Source organism: Plutella xylostella, chromosome 26 (genome assembly GCF_932276165.1).
Source record: "Plutella xylostella chromosome 26, ilPluXylo3.1, whole genome shotgun sequence".
Classification (NCBI taxonomy): Eukaryota; Metazoa; Arthropoda; class Insecta; order Lepidoptera; family Plutellidae; genus Plutella; species Plutella xylostella.
In genome coordinates this window covers 5,640,423-5,667,294 of record NC_064006.1, presented here as the reverse complement: position 1 = coordinate 5,667,294, position 26,872 = coordinate 5,640,423, and the positions used below count along the sequence as shown (strand labels likewise).

Sequence of the window (26,872 nt, the reverse complement as noted above, 5' to 3'; positions counted from 1 at the left end):
ATTTATCGAATATTTTGATCATAAATATACATACTAGTGGTACAAGTGTAATGTCCCCAGATAGATCCCTTCATAGACAAGGGTGCAAAATAATAATATAGGTATAAAACTTACTCAACGATTTATTACAAAAAAATGAGACTTAAAGCTAGGAATGTCAGTGGGATTCACTCAGATTGTTGGTACTTATAACATAATACTTATTTCAACATTATTTAACAGTAGGTGGCACTTCAAGGTACATATTGTCCAATAGGGAATTGGAAACTTATTAAAACCGTGACGTCAGTTGATCATCCAATCAAAGCCAATCAGAAGATTAGATAATGGACCAATCACATGTCAACAACGCCATGTTTCCTTCCCCATTGGGATATTCGCAGATTTTTTGGCGGCTTATAAAAATAATTTAGGTACGATTACAGGTTTCATGACGGCTGCAATCTACGTATCCACCACGTAGTTAGGATGCACCACGAGTAGAGGGTCGTCTTCCACTTCTTGTTCGGTGGACTTGGAGCTCTTGAGTCCCGTTGTCGAGAGAGGGATTATCACTTGGTCCTGAAAGAGAAAGTTGATAAATAAGTTGACAAAAAGTCACAATATTTTAGTCCGATACGTTGTAAAGCGTCGACTCGATTATACCAATCCAGAAATTATGAATGTTTTCGAACTTTTCAAATCATTAATTCAAATATGAAATAGATAATACACATAATATAATTCATCTTTGATACCACAACGTCCACTATCAACCACCACTATAGAGTGTGCACCTTTAAATACTAGGTAGGTATGTAGAAAATAGACTATTGTCTTGTTTGTGCTTAATTTTAAATCGCTAATTTGAAATTTGCAACACCCTTTATAACATAGTAACCAAACAACTCACATGATACATCAGCCGGTCGATGACCTTCTCCACCAACGTCTTCCTCTCTAACAACTCGTCCTCGCTCTCGATCTGGCTGCTGGAGACCAGCTGCTGCAGGTACCAGCTCACCACCTCGCTCTTACGCATGCCGGCGCCCTCCGAGCCTGTGGGTGTGAGAGAGATAGTATTAGAGGGTGGACTACTATATTTTGAAATAGGTTGCGCGGGCGCCGCGAGCGCTCCGGGGCGCCGCAAGGAGCGGGGTGTGAGCTGCACGGACGTGCTCCAGCCGTGGGCGACTTTTTTCAGACTGAAATGGCTCCACGCGCCGCCGCAGGCTGAGGCACGCTGCCTGTGACGCACTTTTTTTATGCTCGCGCTCTCGACGCTTCATAAGTATATAATTTATGTATAAGTATCTATAACTATAGTTCTTATTTGTTTACTTTTTGAATAATATTTTATGTCAAGTCAGTCCGTGACTTCACCCAGGTTTCTAGCTGAAAACCAGCGCTATGGTTTATCATAGCACCAAGCTGAGCTAGAACCCGTTTCTGCACCGGGAAGCAACACCCTTGCTCATTTTCCTTTACCTTTTTTTAGTGAGTTTCTGAGTCTTATAATTATATGATATATCTACAGTGTACGTTTCCTTACCTGCGCTCTCAGACTCGTTCTCCTCCTTCCTCATGTGCACGACGAGCATGTCGCTGAGCGACTTGTACTCCTCGAACGACAGCGTCAGCTTCTTCTTGCCGGACGCGTCGCCGTTCGTGCCGCTGTCACCGTCTGGGGGAAGGAAAGTAATGTATGTTAATTGAAGGAATTGAAGGAAAGTTTCAAGAGAGTTTACATCTATGGCGGTAACTAGCGTTATTCATTTATAATGTGGCAAGTTACTTGGCGACCCTCCTTGCGGGGTGAAAGAAATGGCGGGGGCGAGGTAGCACGACATGCTACACACGTAGAAAAGTGTGCCCGGATTAATCTCGCGATAGCTTGTAACTATTTCTGACGTAAGTAAAATTTTATTCTATGAGTGTTCCCGTAAATGTCATGTTTAGCTTAAAATTTATAGTTTGACAGCATTAAAATTTGGATGTTTACCTTCAGAATATCTACCAATTTGAATTTATTTATGAAAAGTGTTTTATTTTATAAATCAATTTCCATGTCACTTTCATGTTCACTCTCTGTTTGAACTTGTTCATCGTCGTCGTCATCCTCATCTTCATCATCGTTATCATTAACTTCAATTATAAATCTAAGACGAAAACCAAAAAACATGATACCTACTTTGAAGTATAATGTACTAGAGTACGCCAGTCATATTAGTTCAGTGTACAGTACACCTATAATATTTTATGTTTAATTTACATTAAATTATTAATAAACAATAACATACCTGTCCAATACATCGTCAAATACTCTATCAGATTTATAATATTCGTCTTAATTTTTTATGACATGGTCGTCACAATTTCTCCACTTTTCAGGCGAATAATTAGAGAAAAGCAACTCTAAGTCTTTTATCTCTTTATCTAAGTTAGAGTCAATCGACGTTCTTGCGAGCTCGCCTTTCACGTACCGCCACACAAGTTCAATAGGATTTAATTCCGGGTGGTATGGGGGTAGGCGAAGCACGATATGACCATTTTCTTTCAAAATTTCATCAATTTTGTAATTTTTCTCTGTGTTTTGCTCATTAATTACTTTCATTAAATCACATAAATTTTGGTTGCTTTCCTAGTTACAAGAACTGACAACTGACGCACTGTCATATGGACTCTTCGTCTTTGTTGTTTACTTTTTCGTATCTGACTGCGCAGTACCAACCTTTAGCCGCGTAGCATGACTGATCCGGTACGCTGTTCTACAAGAAGCCCCTATATTGAGACATTATACGATTTGTTGTTTTTAACGTTATTTTGTTGACGAATTATAGATTCCTAATAATAATAATATTAAAAAGGCCTCATCACTCATCCTAAGACTAATGGTCTCAGGATCAATGATCTCATGTGGGTCGCACTCAAATTATGACAGACTATATAAGACATGTGGCCGCCTCGGCTGCGCGGCCGAGACTGCCGTAACAATGACATGCAGTGCACGCGTTGCCCTTCACCGCTGTCCCTCCCGCTACCCGCTGTCGTATTGGGTACATCGTCCAAGTGGATGTCGGGCTGCTCCACGCGGATTACTCTATTGATCATGATATTCTATTCTATTCTCTCTGCCTGCCTTTCTAAGCCTGGACGATTTCCCACCACGCTGGTCCACTGCGGGTGGGTTCACATATCTAGATGTGTAGTTTCCTCACGATGTTTTCCTTCACCATAAAAGCGATGGTATTGTACATAAATATGATGCTGATGATGATAGTAAAATGCGTTGTCTTACTTTGCGTGTCGTTGCCGGGCAAGGGGCGATCCTCGGCGGAGGGCTCGAACTGCGTCTCCTCGTCGTCGAGGTGGATGTCCGGCTGCTCCACGCGAATAATGGACTTGTTCAGCAATCTGCAACAACATGTAATAAAATTAATTAGATCGTCTAAACAGGGTGTTGCAAAAGTGTTATAGTTGGCTGAAAGGGGGTTGGGTTGCGCCGGCGCCGTCTATGTCTACAGAGGGCGAATGCAGCCTGAGAGGCATCACTGTCTCAACACACTATATGGGTGTCCGACGAACTATACTGTATACAGGGTGTTGCAAAAAATGGTACCTATAATCGATTATAGTAAGCACGTAGTTATTTTCAGGTAGTCGCTGTACCTGTGCGCCTCCATGGCGTGCGTGGTGTCGACGTGCGAGCAGCAGTGCATCTTGGCCATGGCCATTCGATTCTATTAAGGAAGTTACAAGCTTATGGAGTTAGAGGTAATGTTTTAAATCTCATTAAATCATATTTGAGCGACAGGAAGCAGAGAACGGTAGTAACAAGACTAAGTCAAGATAATAGAACTCTCCAAAAGTACGTTTCTGATGATAGATCTATCAAATATGGCGTACCCCAGGGTAGTGTTCTTGGGCCTCTGCTATTTTTGGTCTACATAAACGACCTGCCTAAAGAAACTAAGAATACAATGGTATTATTTGCTGACGACAGCACAGTTTTATTTAAAAATAATAATGTAATTGCATTGGAATCTGACATTACAAGTACACTATCGCATGTGATTGAGTGGTTGACATCAAATAATCTTTTAATTAATATTGACAAATCGAACATAATGATATTTAAAAATAATTACAATCATATTCCAGAATTAGATAAACTTGAAATTAAATACAATAATAAAAATATTAATAATATTGATTCCACAAAATTTTTAGGTCTATATATAGATTCTCATTTGACATGGAAAATCCACATAGAAAAGGTCTGTTCTAAATTGAAGTCATTTTCTTATGCTTTACACATGCTTATGCTTCCAAAGTTGTCGGTCAAAAAGCAGTCTTAGCTGCATATCATGCATACGTTGTGTCTGCTCTGAGGTATGGTCTCATTTTCTGGGGTAACTCTACGGATAAGACAAATGCCTTCAAGGCTCAGAAAAGGTGCATCAGATCAATTTGTAAACTGAAATCTACAGATACCTGCAAACCCCATTTTATAAAACTAAAATTATTCACATTGCCGTCATTATATATTTTAGAGATAGCGCTATTTGTAAAAACGAACAATGATTTATTTGGCCAATTTAACAGTGCAAGATATAAAAATAAGATCAGTGCTGCGAGTCGCTCAACAGCTTTATATAATAAAAGCATATTTGGAATGGCGCCCATAGTATATAACCATCTGCCGAATAGTATTAGGGAAATAGAAGTTGTTCATTTGTTTAAAAAAAGGCTGTCACAACTTCTCACTGGAAAAGCCTATTATAGCCTTAGTGAATTTCTCCAAGACAAACTTTAGTTTCCTTCCTTGTGGCTGTGCCTAGGGTTCCTTATAAATTAATGTTAAATATGTACCCAGTGTGAGTTGTAAGATAGCATTGATATTTTTTTACTACTTAAGCCTAATTTCATGAATTGTATAAAAATTATATTGTTAATATTTTAAATTTTGCAAACCCTTTCGGGTAGAGTATAGCTAAGCAACCTTTAATATAATTATTATCACCTATGTAACCTATATTCAGCAAATAAATGCCTTTGACTTTGTGCGCCTCCATGGCGTGCGTGGTGTCGACGTGCGAGCAGCAGTGCATCTTGGCCATGGCCTCGGCGAGGCGGATCATGGACTCCAGCTGGCGCACGGTGATGCGCCACGTGCCCGCGCCGCCGCCGCCCGAGTCCATGCACCGTGTACAAATAATACTAACTACCTCTATCTACAATCTTAGCAACTACCGAGATAATCGATTTTAGTTACTATCTCTATAATCGATTTTAGTTACTACCTCGATAATCGATTTTAGTTACTACCTCAATAATCGATTTTAGTTACTACCTCTACAATCGATTTTAGTTACTAACTCTATAATCGATTTTAGTTACTACCTCTATTATCAATTTTAGTAACTAATTCTACAATCGATTATAGTGTCTATAATCGATTTTAAGTAACTAATTCTACCATCGATTACAGTCCCTATAATCGATTTCAGGGCGCACGTAGTTATTTTCAGGTAGTCGCTGTACCTGTGCGCCTCCATGGCGTGCGTGGTGTCGACGTGCGAGCAGCAGTGCATCTTGGCCATGGCCTCGGCGAGGCGGATCATGGACTCCAGCTGGCGCACGGTGATGCGCCACGTGCCCGCGCCGCCGCCGCCCGAGTCGCGCTGCCGGAGTACTGTGTAGTAGTCTACTAGGAGCTTGCCCGCCTCCTGCGAAGCAAAGATATTTAATTGAAAGAAAGAAAAATAGTTCATTGCCACAAGCAGAAAACAATTTGAAAGCTATTTAAGCTATTTTATATGAAATTTTTAATTTATGATATTATTTCTGAATATATTTGTAGTTTTTTTTCATGTTTGCTTTAATAATAGTTAGGTTTTATTATTTTTGTTAATTGTACCTACTTCAAATTTAATTAGTTAAAAGATTTAATTTTCTATTTCTCTTTCACCCAGTCGTAGGTTGGCTGGAAGAAATTGCTTTTTGGCAATAAGCCCGCCTTTGTATACGTCCTATATGTTTTAAATTAGTAATCTGTTTTGTATATTGTTTGTTTGTGTAGAATAAAGCATTTATAAATAAATAAATACTTAAATACAAAAGTGGTAATAGGACAGCCTCAGCTAATGCTGCGTATTGCATGCGGCAACACACTGCGCTGGTTTTCAGACTGCTCAGCTTAATATGGAGTAAAGGCCGGCCGGTTCGCAAGCACAGAGAAAATCGAACATTGACCTTTGCATCTATAACCAATTACGATTAGCAGACAATTTTTTGGTGCAAGCGATAAACCATAATTAAGTTTTGTTTTTTGTATTTTGTAAACCAGTAGATTACTTTACTATATAGTAGGTGACTATATTATAGTAGTATGTACTATGTTTCTCGTAAATAGTGTGTTTTACTAAGTAAGCGCTTATCACTTTTTTTTTTCTTGTTCTGTATTCCATCAGTGGTCTCTTTTAAATGGCTTATTGATTCTATAATTATAATACTTTACTGTGTAATGAATAGCTGTTAGTGACCCGACAATTATAAAATAAAATAAAAATAATAAATACAATATCTGCCGCTGGCCATCAAGGTTACTGTGCGAGCGTGAGGGAACAATTACTGTGCGCGTATGATAGAGACAAATATAAATAGGGCATTGTCCGTTTTTCGCTGTGCTTAGCGACGTCATTAATGATGTAGAGCTTTATTACTATGGCTTAGTAAAATTGTAACGTGTTATGAAGATGCCGGAGATACAGCTACATATTAGTTCAACTAAACATGTGAAAACTCACCTCAGTAATAATCGGCTTGAACGACCTCGCAAAGGCGATATACCTCAGCAAATCCTCCCTCGAATAGACACAGTCATACGTCTCCTCCTTATTACAATGCAGATCCACTATCTTCCTCGCTATAGCGTAGTCGACCATCTCGCTACTCTCGTCTATGAGAATGAAGAACAAGTCGAAACGAGACATGATTGGTGCGCTGAGGGCTACGTTTTGTTGTAAAGACTTGGCTCGGTCGTAGCGGCCTCCTATGGGGTTGGCCGCGGCCAGGATTGAGGTGCGAGCGTTTAGGGTTGCTCGGACGCCGGCCTGTGGAAGAAATGAATTGGTTAGTAGGAACAATATGGTATGTCACATAAACAAAGATTCTTTGTTTACTGTCAATCCGTTATAATGTAAATTTATTCTAATGGCAACCATTCTAGATACAGTTATACAGAGTGTTACAAAAGTAGTATACTAAGACAAAAGGGGGTGATTCGGGGTGCAATCTGATCTTAGTAAACCACTTTTGACATGTGGACATGTGACACCAACCGAAGATGTTCCGTGTTAAATCTGTATTTTAAGTGTGTTTCTATATAATATTATAAATATAACCTTGGCGAGTGAGATGGTCTGCTGCTCCATGGCCTCGTGGATGGCCACCTGGTCCGCGGGTCCATCTTGTCGAACTCACACTACGCTCTATGTATGTAATACTAGCTGTTCCCGCGAGCTTCGCTTCGCCTTAAAAAGATTTCCCGTGGGAATTCCGGGATAAAAAATAGCCTATGTTCTTTCCCAGGGTCTATACCATATGTATACCAAATTTCATTCAAATCCGTTCAGTAGTTTTGGCTTGAAAGAGTAACAGACAGACAGACAGACAGACACAGTTACTTTCGCATTTATAATATTAGTTAGGATCACCTTGGCGAGTGAGATGGTCTGCTGCTCCATGGCTTCGTGTATGGCCACCTGGTCGGCGGGGTCCATCTTGTCGAACTCGTCGATGCAGCACACGCCGTTGTCGGCTAACATGAGCGCGCCCGCCTCGATCACGAAGTCGAACGACTCTTCGTCCTACGGAGTAGAGGTGAGATGTGAATGGCGTTTATGTTGAGGGGTGGTAAATCTATTCTTCGCTATAAATCAAATCAGATCAATCAAAGGAATAGAGGATATAATTGAATATTGTAATATATGTACTATACGTAGGGTATGTGAGGAACATTGGTCAAGCCATCAGTCGCTTAATAAACGATCCACAGCACACACGCGTGTTTCATTACAGTGGCGAACGAGGCTGGTAAATTAAAGATGGCCGGTAAAATTAGTGAATTCGACATAAATAACGGAAACTGGGAGTGTTATTGTGAAAGGCTGGACATGTTATTCCTGGTGAATGACATAAAAGAAACATTCAAAGTGCCTACGTTGATATCGTGCGTCGGGGAGGCTACTTATGAACTCATGGTGAATCTTTGCAGTCCGGATAAGCCTAAAGACAAAACGTATTCACAGCTGGTCAAACTAGTGGGGGATCATTTACAGCCGAAACCGTCAGAGCTAGCAGAAAGATTTCGTTTTCGCCAGTGTCGGCAGCGGGACGATCAAACGGTGGCAGTGTTTGTCGCGGAACTTAAAAAAGCGGCGAGATTTTGCGAGTTCGGTAGCCACCTGGACGATTGCATGCGGGATCAGTTCGTTTGCGGATTGAGGAGCGACGGTACCCGCCAGAGATTGTTCGCGGAGACCAAAATCGATTTCGCAAAAGCGGTGCAAATAGCGACAACAATAGAGGCGGCGGAGCGGGACGCGCACGCGGTCGAGGCGTGCTCGGCCGGGCGCGTGGCAACAGCGGCGGCGGCGGAGGCGCGCGAGGCGCGGAGCCGGGAGCCAGGGGCCAGCTCGCTGCATCATGCGCGGGCGGCGGAGTGCAGCGCCTGCGGGGACACGCGACATCGGTGGGCGGACTGTCGATATCGGCTATTCGAGTGCAGCCGGTGCCGGAAAGTGGGACACTTGCGGCGCATGTGTCCAGCCACGGATCAGGCGGGGCAAGCCAACCACAGCAGGGCGGACATGCCGCTGCAGCAGCAGGCCTGGAGCGGGGGCCCGCGCCGCGGACAGGGCGGCGGCGGGCGGCGCGGCGGCCGCGGCGGCGCCACGTGGCGGCAGCGCGGGGGCCAGCAGGGCGGAGCGCGGGCCACTACCTCCCATCTGCTACGGGAAGAGGAAGCAGACATGGAGCCGGGGGAGGACGGTAACAACCAGGAGGAGCCTATACACCAGATGTCCTTAAGAGAATACAGACCGGTGAGCTTAACAGTTAAAGTTGAAAATATATTTTTTAAAATGGAGGTAGACACTGGTTCAGCATTATCGTGTATCAGCAAGCAAAGCTATCTTAATCATTTTAAACATGTAGTGCTTAGATTCAGATTCAGATTCAGATTCAGATTCATTTATTTGCTAGAAACATGGGTACAATAATTAGGTCTTACATTAATAAAATAGTGTCAGGCAAGTTTCACCGATTGTTCGGTATGCAAATTATAGGTAAGTATACTTACAAAACATAATATTTTCATAAAATTAGATTAAACAGGCAGGTATATAAATCAACAACAAAACATGCAGAAACATGCAACCATTAATAAAACATTTATATGAAAGATTTGTGCAATTATAAAAATTAGTATAAATATGTCAATCGTGCATTAACAATAGCAATTAATAAATAATAATAATTATGATAATTTCAATTCAATTTTGACATTAAAATTTAATACTAAGATATTATTTATGCATAAAGAATTCGTCTAATGTATAGAAAACTTTTTGAATAAGCCAGTTCTTAAGTTTGAACTTAAAGTGTTTTACAGGTAATTGTTTAATGTCCATTGGTATTTGGTTGAATACTTTGATTGCCATAATGTGGCAGTTTTTCCTGTATAAGGCACTTTTATTAATTGGCATTACAAGTCTATTTTTATTTCGTATGTTAAAATCTACTACGTTTCCTACTTGTTTATATATGTCCGGGTTATTTTTAATATGTATTCCAATTTCTAGTATGTACATCCCTGTTAGCGTTAAAATATTAAATTTCTTAAATAATAATCTACAGGAATCTGTGGGTTTCCTACCACAGATTGCTCGTACACATTTCTTCTGGACTAGAAAAGCTTTATTTATGTCGGTAGAGTTTCCCCATATCAGAATACCATAATTTAATACAGATGACACATAGCCATGGTATGCTGTGAGCGCTACTTGTAGACTGGAGATCTTATTTAGTCTATAAAGTACATACACAAACCTATTAATTTTTTTGCAGACACTTTCTATATGGTATTTCCAGTTACAGTGTCTATCGATATTGATACCCAGAAATTTCACTTGTTCGGACTCTTTAATTGTCACACCTTGGTGCTTGGCTTCAATATTTAAACGGTTATTATTATAGTTCTGGAACTGTACGTATGTGGTTTTATCAATATTTACATTTAAATTATTTATCGCGAGCCAATCTACCACTGAAGCAACAGTTTTGTTTACTTCAGTCTCTATGCAGTATTTATTATTCGAGACAGTTATGGATATATCGTCTGCAAATAAAGATGTTTGGTAGGAAGATATATCTGGCAAGTCATTAATGTATAATAAAAACAGGAGTGGCCCAAGAACACTTCCCTGTGGTACACCAAACTTAACCATTCTTGTTGAAGAATCGAACATCTCAGTTACTGTGTTAACTTTTTTTTCAATTCGGACAAACTGTTTTCTATTGTCTAAGTAGCTTTTTATCCAGTCCTGAGCTGGGCCTCGAATCCCATAACAGTGACACTTCTTTAGTAGAGTTTCGTGATCGACAAAGTCAAATGCCTTGGTCATATCAAAGAAAATAACCACCGCAGGTTGCCGTTTGTCAATAAGGCTAGTGATATGTTTAATCAGTGTATAAACCGCTAGAGTTGTAGATTTATTTTTCTGAAATCCAAATTGTTCACATCTAATAATATTATGTTGGTTCAAAAACGAAATTAATCTTTTTTGGAATAATTTTTCAAATATTTTTGATATTACAGACAAAAGAGCAACTGGTCTATATTTATCCATAGATGATTTAGAACCTTTTTTATGTAATGGTTTTACCAAAAATAATTTGAGCGTATTTGGAAATATACCTTGTGCGAAAGAAATATTCACAATATAACTCAAAATTGGTGCCACTAGATCGGCTGTCGATTTTAAAACTGTGGTCGATATCTCATCTGGACCAGTCGAGTTAGTATTTTTTAGCGCTAAAATAGTTTTAAAAACTTCTCTAGGATCACATGGATGAAGATAAATGCTATTTTGCAATTTACCTATTTTAACTTTGTTGTTTTTAAGTGATGAGTTTCCTGTAATACCATCTATAAAAAAGTTGTTAAAACATTCAGCCATTTCCTTAGGGTCATTTATCAATTTATCATTTAATTTAATTTCTTTAATCTCATTTTTTACTGATTGTTCATTTGCATATTTGTTTATAATTTCCCAGGATTTTTTACATTTGTTATTAGATAGCTTTATTTGGGTATTATTAATTTTGCATTGTGATAAATGGATAGTTTTTTTCAACAGTTTGGAATATGCCTTAAAGTTGGTTTTATTCGCTAATGAATTACACTTATAATAAATTGATCGCAAACGTCTTTTAGTTACACATGATCTTTTAATCCCTTTGGTGATCCACACTCGGCGATCTCGTGCGATGGATACCCTCACTTTGACTTTTGGAAAACATAAACGATAAAACAATACGAATAAAGAATGAAAATTTTCAAAAGCGTCGTTTAAATCATCCGCATTGTAAGATTCGCTCCAAGTAAGACTACTTAAACACTCTCGAAATTTGACTATGTTGTCATTATTAAAATCCCTTTTGTAAATATAGTAAAAGCTGCTAGGTTTAGCGTTTTTTTGTGGAATATCTAGTATCTGTCCAGTATTATGGTCTGATAGACCCAATTCAATTACCTTACCTGTGCTGTCCCTGATGTTGCTCACAAAAAGATCCAAGCAGGCTGTTTGCCTAGTTGGTAAAGTGATATGTGATAGCATATTGAAATTTGAGAGGATAGACATAAATATTTTAGTGTTTTTTTCATTTGTTTTTATAGTGTCTATGTTAAAATCTCCAGCCAAAATGACTTTTTTGTTCAATTTAATAACCAAACTGTGTAGTATTTCATTAAGGCTATCAAAAAATATATTAACATTTGAGTCTGGTGTTCTATAAATACATAGCAAGGTACAGTTCTGATGGATAAGTTCAATACCACAACATTCAAAAGTTTTCTCTTTGCAGTAGTTTTGTAACTCTGAAAGGATTTGATACTCAATGTTATTGTTAGCAAATATACAAACGCCACCCCTCTTTCTTTTATTTTTTATTTCCCTACAAAATAAATCTGCTAATTTATAATTTCTAAAATGTAAGTTTGACTCTTCTCCTTTTACTATGAATGTCTCGGTTAGGCAAATCACATCAACTAATGTGTGATCATCATATAAGTTATGTAGACAAATTGCTAAATCATCTTTTTTTGATAAGAAGCCGGCTATGTTTTGATGCAAGATACTTATACTATTTTGTTTTTTACCTGCGAAAGGAATTATTTTTTACATTTGTGTACAGTTTGTTTTCAGTATTTTCTATCATTTCAGGCGTCTTTTGGCGCCTTTTTTTATTATTAGCTTGCATTTTATCGAAATAATAGGGAATAGTTCCCCTTTTAAGAGTATTCTCTGTGGGCCTGATTTTTTTTGATGTATTACTCATAAATTTACTGTTGTAGTCGATTGTGTCAATTACAACATTCAATTGTTGACACAAACCTTTTAAATAAGTGTGCCTGTTTGGGTAGTATTTATTAATGTTTACATATCTGCAATTTTTTGAGTTGTGACATAGAAGCTGCAACATATTATTTAGTTTATTCTCATTTAAGAACTGGCTTTGCAATACATTTAAGATAATTATAGTTGTATTACAATAAGTTTTAATTAAATGCGAAAGTTCTATTGATAACTGCGTTGGGTTCTTGTCATTTTCTCCAACACAAATTATGATCTTGTCATATTCTGTAATGCTAGTATTGTAACAAGACTTTAATATTTCTTCACAGCTTGCATTTGATTTGATGTATGACATGACTTCGTATTTCTCATATTTTTTGGATGAAACTAGCCAATTTACAGTAATCAATACCCATCGTGGACTTTTTAAGTACAATAGGTTAGTGTACGGGTTATCTTCAAGCCCCGGAATATTCCAAAGAATTATGAGTAATTTATTTAGTGATATACCAAACGTGATAATTTTCTTAAACAGTGTGAGTTGACTTTATCTTTTTATGATGGTTCTAAAATAAAACCAGTTGGTTATTTAGAGGTGGATGTTAGCTACAATGGTCTAACTAAAAAGCTAGACCTGTATGTGATAGAAGGAGGTACAACTGCCCTACTGGGCCGTCAATGGCTGTCAGAATTGAACATAACGATACCAAAAATTCAGGTTAACAATGTAAGCATTCAGGACAAAAATCAATATGTGAATGAATTGTATTCCAGATATGGTGAGGTATGGAACGGCGAGCTGGGGTGCTTCACCGGCGGGCGCGCGCGCCTACATGTGCGCGAGGGCGCCGCGCCGGTGTTCTGCAGGGCGCGGCCGCTGCCCTACGCGCTGCGGGCGCGGGTGGACGCCGAGCTGGACCGCATGCTCCGCGACGGCGTCATCGAGCCCGTCGAGACCTCGGACTGGGCCACGCCCCTCGTCATTGCCAACAAAGCGGATGGTTCACTCCGGTTATGTGCGGATTATAAGGTGACACTTAATCGCGTCCTAGCTATCGATAAATACCCCGTTCCAAAGACAGAGGATCTTTTTACAAATTTAAATGGCACTAACATATATAGTAAAATTGATCTTTCACAGGCGTACAATCAGGTCTTGTTGGATGAAACTAGCCAATTTACAGTAATCAATACCCATCGTGGACTTTTTAAGTACAATAGGTTAGTGTACGGGTTATCTTCAAGCCCCGGAATATTCCAAAGAATTATGAGTAATTTATTTAGTGATATACCAAACGTGATAATTTTCTTAGATGATATTATGTGTGCAAACTCAACACTAGAAGATCATTATGCCACGTTAAGTAAAGTTTTAGAACGTTTACGAAACTACGGATTAAAAATTAAACGAGAAAAATGCACATTCTTCACCAAACAAATAAAATTTTTAGGTTACGTGATTGATAGTGACGGAATAAGAGTAGACCCCGATAAGGTTAAACCCATTCTTAAAATGATACCACCAAAGGACACTTCACAACTTAGGTCATTTTTAGGCATGGTTAACTTTTATGGGAAATTTATAGATAAATTAAGTCACACACTCGCGCCCTTATACGAGCTATTAAAAAAGGACCGAGTTTGGGTCTGGGGCTCCGAACAAATGGCGGCATTTGACGCAGTAAAGCAGTTGTTATGTAACGCGCAGGTGTTATGTCATTACGACTTATCTCGGCCAGTGACCCTCAGTTGCGATGCAAGTGCCTACGGGATAGGCGCGATTCTGAATCAGGTAGACAGGGCGGGACGGGAGCGCCCCGTCGCCTACGCATCGCGGGCACTCACCGACGCGGAACGTAATTATAGCCAAATCCATAAGGAGGCTTAGCCATCGTGTTTGCGGTAAATAAATTCCATCAATATCTTTATGGTCGAAAATTTCTCTTAAAAACGGACCATAAACCGCTTATCAGTATTTTCGGGCCGGGCACAGGTATACCTAATATGACAGCCAGTAGATTACAACGGTGGGCTATAACATTGTCGGCTTACGATTTTGATATTCAATACGATACGTCAGTACGGATCAAAATACGGCCGATTGTTTGTCTAGGTTAATTGCGGAGCATAAGGCGGACAGCGATAAAAATGAAAACAATGACATGCCGGAACAAACTTACTTACATTTTGCCGCGGAAGCTCTTCTTTTAGATAATAATAATTTAAAACGGACAACTCAAAAAGACCCATTATTGAGCCGCGTATTGAGCTATATTCGAGATGGCTGGCCGGATGAAGTGGAGCTTCGCGAGTTAAGACCATATTGGAATAGGAGAAAAGAGCTGTACACTGAATTAGGATGTGTCATGTGGGGCCATAGGGTGGTGATCCCAGAGGAGTGCAGAGCCAGAGTACTGCGGGAGTTACACGACACACACATGGGGGTAGTGAAGACCAAGTCAATAGCGCGAAGTTACGTGTGGTGGCCGGGCGTGGACGAAGCCGTGGAGGCGCTGTGTCGCAGCTGTGGCGTGTGCGCCGCCGTGTCCGACGCGCCGCCCGCGCACGCGCCGCGCGCGTGGCCGTGGCCAGATCGCCCATGGACCAGGGTACATGTTGATTTTTTGGGTCCTTTGGCCGGTAGTATGTATTTGGTTTTAGTAGACGCTTGCTCGAAATGGATCGAGATAGTGAAGATGGGTTCGACTTCCGCTAAAAATGTTATCAGTAAACTCAGGGAGATATTTAGTAGATTTGGTTTGCCTAAACAATTGGTAAGCGATAACGGACCGCCCTTCTCCAGCACAGAATTTATAAAATTTTTAACAGATAATGGAATAGAATCGACATTCTCAGCTCCATACCATCCGGCCTCTAACGGAGCGGCGGAAAATGCAGTGCGTACGTGTAAAAGGGTAATTAAAAAGGCAATTATTCAAGGACTAGATATAGAAACCACTTTAAATCGATTTTTATTAATGTATCGCAATACAGAACATTGCACAACAGGGGAGTCGCCAGCACAAATATTGCAGGGTAGGTCGTTGCGCACGCGCCTCGATAAGCTCAAGCCGGAGCGAGAGGATCATGTGCGGGCCGCGCAGCGCCGCCAGGTGGGGGCGGCGGGCGGCCGCGAGCGCGCGCTGGCACTCGGCGACCGGGTCTGGTGCCGCAACTACCGCGCGGGCGATAAGTGGGTCAAAGGAAAGATTATCGAAAAGCCAGGGGATACCGATTATGTAGTAGAATTAGCAGATGGAAATCAAATACATAGGCACATTGACCAAATAAAAAAGCAATTTAATATTGAACCGGAAACCGCATACGAGGAAATGTCACCAGGCAGGGCAATTAATCCTTTCTTATATCCGAGTGAACCATCAGCTGATCAGGGCCGAGGCTCGGTGGCGGCAGCGATGACGTCGTCGGGGGGGACGAGCGGGGAGCGGGGCGCCACCCCGCCCGCACCGCCGCCGCAGCCGGTGCAGCACCCCCGCCCAGTACGAGACCGTAGGCCACCTACTAGATGGGGAATAGACGAACTGTTTCATGTTAATTAAATTGTATTATTGGATAAGTCAGTATTCCTGTTAAAATAAGTTCTTTTAATAAATTCTTAGCACTTAGGTACTTACTTAAGTTACAAGGGACCTTTACCTTTTCTATATATCATAATCATCAATATAACATCTATATCATGTAACATGTTGCTTGTTGTTAGTTTAGCCTTTACTTAGTATAAATACATCAGTGAAACTGATAGGTAGGTACCTAGTGAAGTTTCGTGCCGACTCGGGGAGGTTTTTAATGAAACTTGGAGATTTGATACTCGATAATGATTATATTATTAACTTCACAATTTTAAATGTTAAATATAGTTTTAACAAAAACAAACTGAGTTGACTGTGAGGACCGGAGGTGTAGACAGAAGTGCCTGACTCTAGCTCCTGCGCCTGTTATATACGAATGGTCTTCCTTATCATCACGAAATGCATGGGTGCGTTACTAAACTGTGTTTTGACCTCTGTAGGCACGTTTTAGCTCTAGAAAGCTCATAAACAAAAATATTTGCTGACTTTTACGACAGTTTAATTTGCCAGCGGATTAGTGCCACCTCATGTTTTGCTAATGATAAAGGAGCCAAACAACTATGTAATGTGCGAATATATGTGGATACTTAACTCCTCCACCCTTAAAATGAAATATCTTTAAAACGATTTAATTTTAAAGAAAATTTCGTAATCTATCTTAAAATCTATCTTAATTACCGTGGTTAGTTAACTAAAACTAATAAGTATACAATAACTTAAATCTAGATCAGTTACAATTGATCGTTACTATTTGTTGTTGTTCAGTGTTTCACTTTTCAACGTACGACGACGTTATCACTTTACGTTCGGGGCTCAAAATAGAAATTAGTTTACAAAGTTGTTTATTGTCACTGTTCATTTATCTTAGATTCCTTTGTAAAAATTTCAACTCAAGAAATTACAATTTTAAATAAAATATTTAAAACACAAATTTATTTATATAGCGCTTTGATTTCCCTTTCAAATAAATTTATTCACAAGAAAACAATCCTATTATATTACAAAAGTTTCTATAAGCCGTTTTCTAGACCAAACCATGCAATACAGATTATTCTTTGAATAAATACAATTTTTCAAAATATAATTGAGGAATTTTCTTCACCTCTTGGGAAAATAATGGGGAATTACTTGTCACCCCTGGATCCAATTGTTGAATTTCCGCCCCCTTTAGGATTCGGCTGGATAATTCTTGTCTAGGTCCTATTTATACCTTAGACTTTTAATGTTCTTTTGAACAATTAAATTTTCAGCTACTTTGCTGCTGGTGGTACCACAAAATAAAGTATCAGTGATTATTACAATAATCAGTGATTAAAAAAAAATAGCTGATGAATGGCCTGTTCACCAGTTTACACACACACACAATATTAATATATAAATTTGGTAAGGAAGGAGAACAGTTTTCTGTTTATGGATCCTCCCGACCCTGCTCCACAATTAAGATGTCCTCGCTCAGCTGTTGTCTTTATGGGATTTCCACGCTTAACTCTTGAGAGAGAACGTCACTCGCAGAGACTCGCAGGCCGCAAAGCTCGAAGATAATTGGTGCAATTGGACTTACAGTTTGCTTCTTGGTTTACCAATGCTGATGCGCCGCGATGTGCAGAGATGAACGTGCAGAGGAATATCCCACCGCTGCCACCAGTGAAGTTTCGTGCCGACTCGGGGAGGTTTTTAATGAAACTTGGAGATTTGATACTCGATAATGATTATATTATTAACTTCACAATTTTAAATGTTAAATATAGTTTTAACAAAAACAAACTGAGTTGACTGTGAGGACCGGAGGTGGAGACAGAAGTGCCTGACTCTAGCTCCTGCGCCTCTTATATACGAATGGTCTTCCTTATCATCACGAAATGCATGGGTGCGTTACTAAACTGTGTTTTGACCTCTGTAGGCACGTTTTAGCTCTAGAAAGCTCATAAACAAAAATATTTGCTGACTTTTACGACAGTTTAATTTGCCAGCGGATTAGTGCCACCTCATGTTTTGCTAATGATAAAGGAGCCAAACAACTATGTAATGTGCGAATATATGTGGATACTTAACTACCTACTTACCTTAAAAACCATTTGTACCTACGTAACCTAGAAGTTTGTATTCGATACCGCGAAGGTACCTACTTGAAAGAAATGTATAAGTACAATGTATCAGAGTCGTCGGTATAAATAGTTACAGTTATCTCGTTATGATTGTCTTGCGGATGTTATGTAAGGAATGGTAATAAAAGTTAGGATAAGCTATTATCTTTAGATCTCCTTGTTCTAGATTAAGGGTGGAGGTGTAATATATGTACTATACGTAGGGTATGTGAGGAACATTGGTCAAGCCATCAGTCGCTTAATAAACGATCCACAGCACACACGCGTGTTTCATTACAAATATAATGCGCGCCCGATGTTGTCCTTTTGCCTAAGACCTTACATATGACTCGGAGCCTCCGGTATGAAATTTTTATCAATGTAGAATAGATTAATGTACATTAAGCCGGGTACAGACAGCTATAACATAGCACGTAATGTAACACGCAATAAAAGAATTCCATAGTTGAAATGATCTGTAGTGGTACTCTCGACGCGCAATCGATTGTGTCACGCTTGCCTTCGAGTCATTTGGCACTCTGGAACGCGATGGTGGCGCCACCTTGCCTACCGTATTTGGTGGTTTTCGGGTGAACTAGTCTAAATTCGGTTACGATCGCAAGTTGGTACTCTTGACCGCCATTTTGACAGTTGTCAATATTGAACATACTGGATATACGCAATCGCTAAGGCAAGAAGAAAAAAGTAACTTTATTACTTGTATTTGTACTTGTGAGTGGCGATTTTGTGTGGTTTTGTGTGGTACTGGTATTTGAGACTAAAGGTGCTGTGTTATGGCTTATTTAGCACTACGAATAGCGATTTTGTGCAATGCGCAGCGAAGAGATATTCGAAGGCGCAAAAATCAGCGGCGAATGGTGAGATATTTGGACGAAGCAGTGGAAATGGGACAGGCGGAGTTCGTCGATAATTACCGCCTAACAAAAGAACTTTTTGATGAACTATGTGGAGACATAGTGCCCTTCATGAAGGAAGGGTTTAGGCCTAGTCCACCACGCTGGCCTAGAGCGGGTTGGTGGACCCCAACACAAGCAAGCTTGTGCTGAGAGAGTTTATTTATTTATTTGAAGACCAACAAATGATACACTTGTTACATACATCAAGGCTACATAAACAAAATACAGTACAGGCCTCTGACTAGGCTTAACGACTGCTGCCGAAGCAGCAACCGGGACCCACGGCTTAACGTGCCGTCCGAAGCACGGAAGCGTCCAGAAAAGAACCAGTTGAAGTTGGTCACCCATCCAATGGCTGACCGTGCCAGTTGTTGCTTAACCTCAGTGATCAGTTACGATCACTGAAGCCCGCCCGACTACACACGACGACTTCGATAGTGTCAACTTGACACTATTCACGACAGTTTTTTGTTTTTTTTACTCTTTCATTAATTCTTTCCATGGAAGTAATAATACAACAGGAATGCGCACTCACCAAAATAATGCAAACAAAAATAGACCTAACGAATTCACCTTAAGATTTATATTTGAAGTGAAAGAGGCCGCGAGCCGATAGAGAGGGTTACCACAGAGCCCTTCCTCTCTTTCTAACAATTGCCAGGATTTACTTGTGTAAACTTTAGTAGATTTTGTACGAAGAGAGCTATGCAAAAAAAAAATTGAATTAACTCATAGACTACTGTATATCATATCATTTTCAAGAACAAATTTATAATAAACCATTATAAAGATGTTATTTTAATGAAATATTTGGTATTTGTATGAATAATAATTTCATAAAAAATATTGGTAGTTTTTCTAAATACTTTACGACAAAACCGAAGTTGTCAAGATGACGGATGACGTTTATACTGTTGTGAGAGACGTTATGGTTAGGGTGACCATTCATTCGTACTTTTGAATCAATTTCAATTAATTAGGACCTGTTTCATTCAACTTTTTGTTTTATTTTATACCTAAGTATCATTAGGTATTATTGTGGCTGTTATCTTATAAGGCTGGTAAAGAGTTATGAGCTGTTGATTTTTTTGGTACACTTTAGATTGACAGAAGCAGAAGTGATATTGAACATTTTTATTCTCTTTGGTTGAAACTATACCTTGCGGAGCGTATTGAAAGACAGATTTAATTTAATTTAATAAGGTACCTACTTACCTCACAGAAAATAGAATAGAATAGTAACGTGTCAATAAAAAAGATCCAATAAATACATTGTATTATACTTATTATAAAAATGTGTGTTGTTTGATTTCGCTCATCTTATTATTTACGTCAATCCTAACTCTCTAATTAAAACCAGTCCATCTTAGTACAATTTGGTAAAAAGACAGATTGTTGTTGCTAGTTCAAACCTTGGGAATATCTAATTGATATGGAAAAAAAACATATCAATATTACATTGCAGTTTGCGCTGCAACAACACATCTATACAAATTTTACCTTCACCCCATTTGTTTACTCAATTGTCATATCACCAAAATACATTCGTACCTACATTGCAATCAAATTATTCGAATAATAGGTGACTTTGAGACCATCGACACCTATTCGCGACATGATAGATTAGAAGTGATGTCTCATAAATTACCTAAAATTATGGTCACCAAAAATAGAAAGAGATGGAGGGCTCCGTGCTGACTATCTCTGTCGGCTCGTTTTTTTGGTGCAGTGCGCATTCCTGTTGTATTATTACTTCCATGATTCTTTCACAAAGTAGCTGTCAGAATTCACTGACAAGTAAAAAAGTTTCAAACAATAGTAACCAAATTTTAAGTGAAACCAAATTGTAACCAAATAGACGTCAAGAGTACCAAATCTAACTTGAAATTGGTTCTGACTCGAGCTCAATATTAACGCAATATGAATAACCGTCTTGCGTATCAAGAGTAGCAGTACTGTTCTTGTGCGAAGCGTGCATGGTGCATCATCAAGACTATGGGAATTATTGCGTGTTACATTAGATGTTACGTTACAGCAGGCTGTACCTGGCATAAAAGTTCGAGACGATTATCTATGCTTAGAATAGACTAGCTTACTTTAACAACAGCGGCGGTCAACCCAGCAGCCGACGAAGCCTTCCCGCTAGTGTACACGGCGCTCGGGGTCATCTCGCTCACTTGCTTCAACAGCTACATAACTAGATACATAATATTATATCTACACAGATACATACATATTAACACCCAAGACCCGCGTACTTATCTGCCGTAGCCAGAAATCGAACCGGGGATCTTCGGGCCAGTAGAAAACCAGCGCTGTGGCTTTATTGTCCACAACGGGTACACTACATAAATCCGAATTACTTTTTTACGAATATGAAAATAACGATTTTTTAAATTACGAATTTCATAGTTCCGAATAATTTAAAATCCCGAATTTTAAGTTTCCGAATAACGAAAATCACGAATTAGTTAATAAACGAAATTTCAAACAACAGATTTATTAAAATGACGAAAGTCAATTTTCCGAATATTATTATTTCGATGTTTTAAAAGTACGACTTTTTATTATATCGAATTGTTAAAATTACGAATCCCGAAGTTTTAATATTCCGAAAATACAAATTCCTGAATGTATCTAAGTTAACAAGAAATACGCTGAGTTGCAGAAAGGAACTTTAAGCTAATGCTGACCTTAAATGTATGTATACCTGCCTTGCTTTGACAGTATATGGACAGAAAGAGACAGACATAGATTTAATGCCGACATTAGCTTAAAGTTCCTTTCTGCAACTCAGCGATAGTTATTAAGAATAGTGTTTATTAACAGCATAATCCAATTAAACAATATTTTTTAAGCTATATTATGTGAAACGCTCCGCTCCGCTTCGCTGCGCTCCGCTTTGTTTTTCGATATCTATGTGCACCTAACACGCTCCTCCTCGCTTTGCTCGTCGTCGCACCTATCTTTAGGTTTTGGTTCTAAGGTTTTTAAGACGTTTATGGTTTTTTTGTCATTTTTTTTGGTTTTTATGGTTAACAGCATAAAATTTCGAGCAATTGTTTTGCTCTATATTTGGAACGCTCCGCTCCGCTTCGCTGCGCTCCGCTTTGTTTTTCGATATCTATGTGCACCTAACACGCTCCTCCTCGCTTTGCTCGTCGTCGCACCTATCTTTAGGTTTTGGTTCTAAGGTTTTTAAGACGTTTATGTTTTTTTGTCAAAATGACGAATTATCACATTTTCGATCGGGTTTTTAATTTTTCGTGATTATAATAAATCGTTTTTTTATTTTTCGTATACTTAAGTAATCGTATTTTTTAACGTTCGTGTATTTGACAATCGTAATAACAAATCTTCGTGATTATAATATTCGAAATTATAACTTACGTGATTTTTATAATTCGGTATTTTAAAAAATCGGTATAACAATATTTCGTAAATTACATATTCGGTGTTTTCAAATTCGGAAAAAAGTTTTTCGGAATATTTGGGTGTTCCCGTCCAGAACACATACTGAGCTAGTGCCTTTTTGACGCCCTGGACATCAACCTTTGTCTGTTTTCTATTTTGTATTATTATTTTATTTCATATTTTTTGTATTTTCCTTGTCAATAGCTTACCTTAACAACGGCAGCGGTCAACCCAGCAGCCGACGAAGCCTTCCCGCTAGTGTACACGGCTCGAGGGGTCATCTCGCTCACTTGCTTCAGCAGCTGCGACTTGGCGGTGGACGGGTCGCCCACTATGCACACGTTGATGTCGCCTCGGAGGGTTGTGCCTGGGGGAGAAAGGATTTATGTGAAGTTATTGAGTAAAGATAGTGTTTTTGTAACTTTTGTGAAGTCTGGAATATTTGACGGTTTGTGTACGATGTCATGCATAGCCTAGCTGACCAAACTGCAGTTAATTACTACGATGACGCAAATATCTTGATTATATTTGCTTCTGCTTCTTCACCAGCCTGCGCTCGCCGCTCGGCTCTCTAGATTTTAGGAAATCTGGGGTTGGTTTATATTGCTGTGGATGCTTGACCTACTTGTGGTACTATATAGACACTCGTACCCTCAATAGTGTTCTTGTGTTGTACAGGTTGCTATATAGACACTCGTACCCTCAATAGTGTTCTTGTGTTGTACAGGTTGCTATATGTATAGACACTCGTGCCCTCAATAGTGTTCTTGTGTTGTACAGGTTGCTATATAGACACTCGTACCCTCAATAGTGTTCTTGTGTTGTACAGGTTGCTATATGTATAGACACTCGTGCCCTCAATAGTGTTCTTGTGTTGTACAGGTTGCTATATGTATAGACACTCGTGCCCTCAATAGTGTTCTTGTGTTGTACAGGTTGCTATATAGACACTCGTACCCTCAATAGTGTTCTTGTGTTGTACAGGTTGCTATATGTATAGACACTCGTGCCCTCAATAGTGTTCTTGTGTTGTACAGGTTGCTATATAGACACTCGTACCCTCAATAGTGTTCTTGGCGACGCCCCCGAACATCATCAGTAGCACGCCTCGCTTCACCTCGCTGTTGCCGTGGATGCTCGGGAACAAGGACGCGATCAGGTTGTTGTAGAGATTGCGGTCGCGCGACATCTCGTATACCTGCGGAGAGAGGTAGTTTTGGTAAGTTATTATAGGTAGTTCACGAATATGTTATATGCATTTTTTTATAATAAAGTGCAATATTACTTTCGGAAAGCTATGCTAATGAATAATATTTGAATGATTTAATGAATAAGTCCCTAAATTGCTGAAATTTAGCTGAAGTGATTCCGATAAAAATTGATAATGATAAGCAGTACCTACAGCTTGAACTTGCCGAAATTACATGTGAATTTCGTAATTATTATAATTTATAATGTCATGCATACAAGAATACAACATGTAAAAATGCGACGAACAATGGCAGTTGCAATTTGCGATGCTTCTAACTCTGCTGGCCTAGAACGGGGAGCAAAACGCTCGAAATATTCGCTGTGCGAACACAGCCTACGACATGACAAAAGTTCTTCGTCGCGCTAGTAGCTGCGCGATGTGAGTGAGCACGATACAAATCTTTTATCACATCTTGCGCCCAATGCTAGCCATACTCCTGGTTCTTCATACCTTATCCCACTCGCGGTCCGTCATCTGTTTCCTCATGTCCTCGGTGGTGAGGTCGTCGGTCGCGAGGTCGCCGGCGCCGAACCGACGCGAGATCGCCTGCACGCTGCACGCTAGGAATGCGGTCCTGGAGACGAATAGGGGAGGTTTAGATGTTGTAAATAATGGGTATTGTTTTATAGTATACGTAAATATTATGTCTAAAAGGCTGACGACACTAACGCCCACCCCACCACTCACTGCTTACTAGACTAGAATTTGTCATCATGGTGAAATGATTACCCAGTCCGTTCAGCATTTATCAGTCCCTCACTATACAGGCTACACGGATATAAAGTACATTAGATTCATCACTTGGGGAGGCTCCTTTCATGCACCTGCAGTGGCCATAACAAGGCTATCTATTAGCCTCGTATCCACGTTTCTATGGTCATCACCAAGGGTACTTTTATACAAACCGAGCATTGGATCGCGTTCTAGCAAACCGAGGCATGCCTCGCCGAGGCGTGCGACAGGTGGATAATTTTTAATATTAAAAACTCACTTATAATGCAGCTCCCGCACCCCAAGCGCCTTCAGTCCCTTGATGCCCTCCATCTGTCCATCATTCCCCTGCCGTGTCCGCGTGGTGAGCTCGGCCCGCGCCCCGGGCATCGCCAGCGCGCCCACGTCCGGCACCACTATGAGCGAGCCGGTGAAGTCGTAGCGGTCGCCGGCCTGCGAGGTGATGGAATCAAAATATATTTTTAAACTGTACAGAGGAACAAGGCAAAAGTGTTGTATTAAGAAATGAACTGGTTTGTGACAGACTACAGTGGCGGGAACTACACTGACTAAGAGCAAGGCTCTTAAATGCAAGAAGAAGAAATTACCTACATATTTAAATTTAATTTTATTTATTTATTTACACACACACACATTGTAACATAACATACACAATATTATTTGAATAGGTCACAGGGGCTCCTTTAATACAGGTTGTTTGCAAAGGGATAAAAGAATTGATAGTATTACTTAGGTTGGAAGTGTAAGGTATCCCTAATTTAGTTTTACACACTGTTTAGCTGTTGTGCTTAGTGGATTCCTTAGTTGGGATTTAAATAGCAAGTAATAGAAGATTAATTTAAAAAGGGGACTTCTCTATTTTAAATTTAGGTTTGTTTAGTGTTTTATTCAGCCTTTAGTCACAATAGGACTCATATTTATTATACCCTCATCACAAGACATGATGTCCTCACCTGCACAGACTCTACAGCTTCAGCCCTCAAGATGACTTCGAGTGAGCGTGGGATGCATCCCCGCGGCAGCTCAGCCTGCGTCTCCTGCACCCTGATCTTCTGGAAGTCCACGAAGACCGACTTGTCTGCATCCAGCATGAAGCGGCGACGGTTCGCACACACGGGGTTCCGGCAGATTGTTGGCAGTGTGTACTGGAAAAGATTTATCGAACAAATAAGTACAAAGGCAAATTGTAAGTTGAATGGGATTTTCTGGTAAGAATACAATAACATGCAAGTTTGAATATTTTCAGTATTTTATCAAGTCTACAACTTCAGTAAAAAAAAATGTTTTTTTTTTTAATGATTGGCTAGGTAGTAAATAGTTGGCTAGGAAGCAATTTCATAATTATTTAAATACTTCCAAATGAAGCACAACATAATGCAGCTCTTATGCTGTCTTATGGTGTAGATCAGGAAAATAATAATAAAAACCTTGAATTGCTGTTCCACATTCTTGATGACGGTCTGGCAGTCCAGGCAGACAAAGGTGCCAGACACCAGTTCAGGGTGCACCGGGTGCGTCCTCACAATCTGCCCGGAGATGCGGATCAACGTGCCGATCTTTGTTGTTGTCAGCTCACGAACTTTGTGTCTTGTCGGGACATCCACAAAGGAAATGTAGCATTCTTTATCATGTAAATCCTTCTTGACATTAGTATCTGCAAACCCGAGGACGTAGTTTAAAATGGCTTGGTTCAGAAATGGGTATATCCTGTAGTATTCTTCAATGATGGTGGTGGCTAGATTTTGGTTGTATTTTTCGACGTCATCGAAGCTCACTTCGAGCGTCGAGAGCTCGGGCTTGAGGAGCTCCTTCGCTTGCTTCTCGTATTTGAGTTCATTGTCTTCTTTGAACCTGTAAAGAAATTGGGTTTACAGAACATAACCTCAAATGTTGATTGTATTTTATTGAAGATTTAAATAACACAGAAGCAGAAATAACATAGGTTTGGTTGGTAAATGCATTTAACACTAAATAATTACTTATAATTTAATAGGTACTTACTCTTCTAAGAAATCCTGGAACAGCTTTTGGCAACGCACTCCAATTTCATCCTTTACTTGGCTTTGTGTATTGTAAGTATCAGCAACATCCATTTTAAAGTAAGACACGAGTAACTTAAATAATTAAAACACTTATACTATTACTGAATAATAGGCAATGTTGATGGAAAATTATAACAAAATAACAAAAACAGAACAAAAATTATGATGCCGGGCCAGCAATCAATCTTTTTGTTTGACAGAAAAATTTGGCGCGAAATCAG

The 26,872-nt window shown here is 39.6% G+C and overlaps 2 protein-coding genes across 4 annotated transcripts; one reads left to right on the top strand and one right to left on the bottom strand.

The window, feature by feature from the left end:
• Positions 1-104: 104 nt before the first annotated feature.
• LOC105382022 (DNA replication licensing factor Mcm6) lies at positions 105-26,872 on the bottom strand. Of its 3 annotated transcripts, XM_048630545.1 has the most exons (15): positions 26,611-26,872; positions 26,037-26,460; positions 25,563-25,754; positions 24,869-25,041; positions 24,328-24,451; positions 23,685-23,823; positions 22,835-22,992; positions 7,746-7,850; positions 7,386-7,433; positions 6,789-7,094; positions 5,524-5,708; positions 3,278-3,393; positions 1,532-1,663; positions 893-1,038; positions 105-561 (listed from the first exon to the last, which is right to left on the bottom strand). In XM_048630545.1, exons 1-15 carry the CDS (start codon positions 26,700-26,702, stop codon positions 445-447), a joined length of 2,457 nt encoding a protein of 818 aa, XP_048486502.1. In that variant the 5' UTR covers positions 26,703-26,872; the 3' UTR covers positions 105-444. The 3 variants fall into 3 exon arrangements, with proteins under 3 accessions (XP_048486502.1, XP_048486503.1, XP_048486501.1); XM_048630546.1 differs by lacking the exon at positions 7,386-7,433 and having other exon boundaries at positions 7,698-7,850; positions 22,835-22,986; positions 23,679-23,823; XM_048630544.1 differs by lacking the exon at positions 7,386-7,433 and having other exon boundaries at positions 7,698-7,850; positions 26,611-26,871.
• Positions 8,001-13,418, top strand: LOC119692393. Its single transcript, XM_048630549.1, has 2 exons — positions 8,001-9,086; positions 13,395-13,418. The coding sequence occupies exons 1-2, from the start codon at positions 8,088-8,090 to the stop codon at positions 13,401-13,403; spliced, it is 1,008 nt and encodes a 335-aa protein (XP_048486506.1). The 5' UTR covers positions 8,001-8,087; the 3' UTR covers positions 13,404-13,418.